This window comes from Gossypium hirsutum, chromosome A02 (genome assembly GCF_007990345.1).
Source record: "Gossypium hirsutum isolate 1008001.06 chromosome A02, Gossypium_hirsutum_v2.1, whole genome shotgun sequence".
NCBI lineage: Eukaryota > Viridiplantae > Streptophyta > Magnoliopsida > Malvales > Malvaceae > Gossypium > Gossypium hirsutum.
The window spans coordinates 95,859,026-95,864,710 of NC_053425.1; the positions used below are offsets into that span (position 1 = coordinate 95,859,026).

A 5,685-nucleotide genomic window follows, 5' to 3' on the forward strand; every position below is an offset into this window, starting at 1 on the left:
GTGTTTAGAGGAATCTCAGGATTTTGAAGATTTTCAAGATTGTGATGTGTCTCCTGATCTGTTAAGAATGGTGAAATAGGAGGAAAAACGAATTATGCCGCATGAGAAAGAGGCTATAGAAAATGTAGCCCTAGAGGAAGGGAAGGAGTTGAAAATTGGAACACTGATCACCGGAGACACAAGGCATAGTCTGGTTGAATTGCTTCGGGAGTTCAAGGATATCTTCGATGGTCATATCAAGATATGTCCGAATTGAGTACCGACATTGTAGTACATTATCTTCCGATAAGACAGGATTGCAAACCAATCCAACAGAAGTTGCGAAGAATGCGGCCAGACATTGTTCTAAAAATAAAAGATGAGGTTAAAAAGCAGTTCGATGCAAGATTCTTACAAGAGGTCAAGTATTCCGAATGGGTAGCTAATATTGTACCGGTCTCTAAGAAGGACGGGAAGGTATGAATGTGTGTTGATTATAGAGATCTGAATAAAGCTAGCCCAAAAGACAACTTTCCTTTGCTGCACATCGACACTTTGGTAGACAACATGGCGGGACATTCGTTTTTTTTTTATGGATGGTTTCTCGGGGTACAATCAAATAAAGATGCATCTAGAGGACATGGATAAAACCACCTTCATAACCTTGTGGGGCACTTTTTGCTACAAAGTCATGCCGTTTGGACTGAAGAACACAGGGGCAACCTACCAGTGGGCCATGGTGAACTTGTTCCACGACATGATGCTTAAGGATATTGAGGTGTATGTTGATGACATGATTGCTAAGTCCCGAACAGAGAGAGAGCATATCAAAGTTTTGAGAAGACTATTCTTGAGGTTGAGAAAGTTTCGGTTGAGGCTCAATCCGGCAAAGTGCACCTTCGGAACTAGATTGGGAAAGCTATTGGGTTTTGTAGTCAGTGAAAAGGGAATAGAAGTTGATTCAGACAAAGTCAGAGCAATACGAGAATTGCCTCCACCACAAACTCAAAAAGAAGTTCGAGGATTCCTAAGAAGGTTGAATTACATCGCTCAGTTTATTTCACAACTAACTGAGAAATGTGATCCTATCTTTCGCCTCCTCAGAAAGCACAATCAAGGTACTTGGGATGAGGAGTGCCAGAATGCTTTTGAAAAGGTCAAGCAGTATTTGTTGAATGCTCCGGTATTACCTTCACCTAGCCCAGATAAACCGTTAATACTGTACTTGTTAGTGTTCAGTAATTCTATGGGATATGTGCTGGGTCAGCATGACGAATCAGGGAAAAAGGAGAAGGCGATTTATTATCTCAAAAAGAAATTCACTGACTGTGAAATGAGATATCCACCAATTGAAAAGTTGTGATGTGCGCTGATTTGGACAACTCGGAGATTAAGACAGTACATGCTATACCATACCACTTGGCTCATCTCAAAGCTTGATCCATTGAAATACATGATGGAGTCAACGGCTCTAAATGGGAGAATGGCGAGATGGCAAATTTTGCTTTCAGAGTTTGATATAGTCTACATAAGTTAGAAGGCTATAAAAGGAAGTGCGGTAGCAGACTTCTTGGCCAGTAGGGCTCTAGAGGATTATGAGCCATTGAACTTTGATTTTCCAAATGAGGAGTTAATGTGTATAGCAACGACCGAAGATTCTCCTTGGAAGTTAAATTTTGATGGGGCTTCTATTGCAGTCAGAAATGGAATTGAGGTAGTCTTGGTATCCCCGAATGGCGATCATTACCCGTTCATGTGCAAGTTGGACTTTGATTACACGAACAATATGGCTGAGTATGAACCATGCATCATGGGACTTCAAGCAGCTATAGAGCGAGGTATAAAAACCCTAGAAGTATATGGAGATTCTGCATCGGTAATTTATCAGCTTAGAGGTGAATGGGAGACAAGGGACCCTAAATTGATCAATTATCGAAAGGTAGTTTTGGGGTTACTTGAGGAGTTCGATGATATCACCTTCAATTATCTCCCACGAGACAAAAATCATCTGGCAGATGCTTTAGCAACCTTGGCCTCAATGATTAAGGCGAATAAAAAGGAAGAGATAAGACCAATTCAAATGAGTGTCTACGAGGCTCCAGCTCATTGTTGTAATATTGAGAAGGAAGAAAAGGATGATAACCTTTAGTATCAGGATATATTACGATATGTGAGAGATCGTAAATACCCTGAACAGGCCAATGAAAATGACAAACGAACTCTAAGAAGGTTAGCTTGCGACTACATCTTAGACAGGGATATCCTATACAAGAGAAGGAAAGGCCAAGTACTTTTGAGATGTGTCGATGCTGTGGAAGCTAAGCTAATTTTAGAAGAAGTTCATGAAGGTGTATATGGGACACATGGAAATGGTTTCACGATGGCAAGGCAAATCAAGAGGTTTGGCTATTATTGGGCCACTATGGAAGGGGACTGTATCAACTATACCAAGAAATGCCATAAGTGTCAGATTTATGGGGACAAAATTCATATACCTCCTTCTCTTTTGCATGTTATGACTTCTCCATGGCCTTTCTCCATGTGGGGCATGGATGTCATTGGACCAATATCACCGAAACCTTCGAATGGACATCGGTTTATCTTCGTGGTAATTGACTACTTTACAAAATGGGTAGAGGTCGCTTCTTATGCGTATGTTACTAAGTTAGCTGTGAGTCGATTCTTGAAGAAGGAGATTATTTGTCGGTATGGAATGCCTAAGAAGATCATATCCGACAATGCATTGAACTTGAACAACAAAATGATAGCAGAGGTTTGCGACAGTTCAAGATCAAGCATCACAATTCTTCTCCCTATCGTCCAAAAATGAATGGGGCAGTGGAGGCCGCCAACAAGAACATTAAGAAAATAGTGGGGAAGATGACTGAGACCTATAGAGATTGGCATGAGAAGTTACCGTTTGTACTCTTGGCCTATTGAACATCTGTCAGAACCTCTACTGGGGCAACCCCATTCTCGTTAGTTTATGGGATGGAAGCAGTGTTACCTATTGAAGTAGAAATACCTTCTCTTCGAATTTTGACGGAGATAAGGTTAGATGAAGCTGAATGGGTTCAATCCCGATATGACCAGTTGAACTTGATTGAGGAAAAGAGGCTAAGAGCCATTCGACATGGTCAGATGTATTAGAAGCGAATGATGCAAGCTTATGACAAGAAAGTTCGACCAAGAGAGTTCCACGAGGGAGACCTTGTACTGAAAAAGATCCTTCCTATTCAAAAGGACTTTAAGGGGAAATAGATGCCGAATTAGGAGGGGCTGTATGTCGTGAAGAAAGCTTTCTCTAGCGGTGCATTGATCTTAATGGAAATGGATGGGAAAAGTTTACCCAACCCAGTGAACTCAAACTCAGTTAAAAAATACTTTGTCTAAAGGAGAAGAGAATCCAAGGTGAAAACCCGCAAAGGGTGCTTTGAGATTTCAAAAAAAAAAGAGGAAAAAGAGAAAAATGGAGAGGCCAAGGTGAAAACCCGCAAAGGGTGCCTTATGACCAAAAGGGTTTTGAGTTGAAAACCCAAAAGGGCGACTCAAATTTTGAAGCATCCGGTAATCTTGCTCAACAAAGAACGAAGAACATTGCATACTGGGGCATCGACAGAGTACTTTGAATCTTCTAAACACATGCCTTCATGAAGTTGATGTATAAGCGCTCAAGCGGCAATATCTAGAGCATTTAATTTTTGGCCTGTTTGCTATCTTTAGATTTTTTCTCTCTTCTCAAAGATAGGCTTTCAAATTAATTTCCTTTATATCTTTTTCGATAATTCATTCAAATCCAATTATTCTTAGAGATTTATTTATCTTCCATTATTCTTTAAGTATGTTACATTGAAATAATGATGGATGAACTAAATGTGTTCACAAACAAAGTTTTGCACATTACTCTAGAATTTCTAGATAATACAAGAAACTAAAACAGGACAATTGTTCGAGAAATTCACATAAGTAAGGGATGAAGGAACTCGAAAAATTTCTTTCTTCTAGTCCAAAAGGAAAATGGACAAAACCAACGATTCAATTCTAAGGAAAGATTATCTTACAGACATCCTCAGTGGATCGTAGCATTAGAGGAAGGGTACAGGCCTACAAGCTGAGTAAGAATAATATTTTGAGAAAAGAAGAAACAAATGAAGGAATGAGTGGTGACGTCTAAGATAGGGGTCATGTTCACAAAATTTTGCATCATAACATGTTTAATTAGGAACATTTGACTCACTTCGATCATGGCATCCTAATCCTCAGGCATAATCATTCTACAGGTTATCAAAAACGACGCGCCGTAATCCCCAAGCAGTAGGGTAATAGGCCGCAGCATAGCAGATCTGGCTGAGGCAAGATCCAATATGGTTTGGCATCCTTGTGTTTACAAGGAACAAATCGAAATCATAGTTGCTTTGGCTTTCACGTGCTTACGATGAAGCAAATCTAAGATGATTTGGCATCTCTGTATTGTCAGAGAACAAATCGAAGTTTGGCGTCTCCATATTCGACGGAGAGCAGACACATAGCAGATCTGGCCTTCAGATGTTTATACTGAAGCAAGATCCAAGATGATTTAGCATCCTTGTGTTTACAAGGAACAAATCGAAATCATAGCTGATTTGGCTTTCACGTGCTTACGATAAAGCAAATCTAAGATGATTTGGCATCTCTGTATTGTCAGAGAACAAATCGAAGTTTGGCGTCTCCATATTCGACGGAGAGCAGACACATAGCAGATCTGGCCTTCAGATGTTTATACTGAAGCAAGATCCAAGATGGTTTGGCATCCTTGTGCTTACAAGGAACAAATCGAAGACATAGCTGATTTGGCTGAAGCAGACCTAAGATGATTTGGCATTTCTGTATTGTCAGAAAACAAATCAAAGAAGAAGATTTGGCATTTTTGTTCGACGGAGAGTAGATTGAAGATATCAACATGACAGTCTTGAGGACTATGAACTGATAAGGCCAGGCAAATTTTGCCTTTCTATGAGTCTTTGCTCGATTCCTGTTACACAGCAATGAGCAAAGAGGGGTAGCTGTAATAGCCCAAATTCGCCCAGGCCTTAAACTAAAATAAAAAATAAAAAATAACAAAGTCCAGTTATTTTATAAACAGTCCGTTTACAGTGATAAAGCCCAAATCCAAAGCACTTAAGTTTACTGGACCCATTTATACCCCAAAAATAACCCAACACCTGGACCCAGGTTTACACGGGGCCCAAAAGGCCCAAAGCTACAAAAGAACAGGCAAGGAAACTCTAGGGTTTCCTGAGAACTTAGTGCCTCAATGAAATTCTAGAAGCTTCGGGCACTCTAAGCGACGCGACCTTTCATCTCAAGCAAATTCAATGGCCCAATCATCTCCACCAAGCGCGTCGTGATCAGATGTTGCGCCACCGTCGATGCGCAAGTCACGCCAGAATCCGGCGTTGGCTCCATCAGCGCGCAGACATCAGTGATCGAGCGAGATTCTCGTGGATTACCTGCGAACAAAAGAGGAAACAACGACAGAAAACCAAGGCAAACATGGAAAGAAATCTTTGATTTCTTTCCTAAACCATAACAGTCTAAGGCTATAAAGCCTTTCTTCAAATCTGTAAAAAAGTACTTACATACACACATACAGAGAGAAAAATACAACAAAGATATTGTACATCAAATATTTTGCAATAATATATCAGAGATATTTCACAAGAAACG

The 5,685-nt window shown here is 40.2% G+C and overlaps 1 protein-coding gene across 1 annotated transcript; it reads left to right on the plus strand.

Moving 5' to 3' along the window:
- The first annotated feature begins 327 nt into the window (after window positions 1-327).
- On the plus strand, window positions 328-1,697 carry LOC121211568 (uncharacterized protein K02A2.6-like). Its single transcript, XM_041084287.1, has 3 exons — window positions 328-456; window positions 689-949; window positions 1,677-1,697. Exons 1-3 carry the CDS (start codon window positions 328-330, stop codon window positions 1,695-1,697), a joined length of 411 nt encoding a protein of 136 aa, XP_040940221.1.
- Window positions 1,698-5,685: the final 3,988 nt, after the last annotated feature.

What these genes read in the sequence shown, in the direction of transcription:
- LOC121211568 (XM_041084287.1), top strand. Translation starts at nt 328, where the DNA reads ATGCGGCCAGACATTGTTCTAAAAATAAAAGATGAGGTTAAAAAGCAG. An exon ending in TCTCTAAGAAGGACGGGAAG is followed by an intron (nt 457 to 688) that starts GTATGAATGTGT and finishes TTTGGACTGAAG; the next exon opens with AACACAGGGGCAACCTACCA. An exon ending in TAGAAGTTGATTCAGACAAA is followed by an intron (nt 950 to 1,676) that starts GTCAGAGCAATA and finishes CTTCTATTGCAG; the next exon opens with TCAGAAATGGAATTGAGGTA.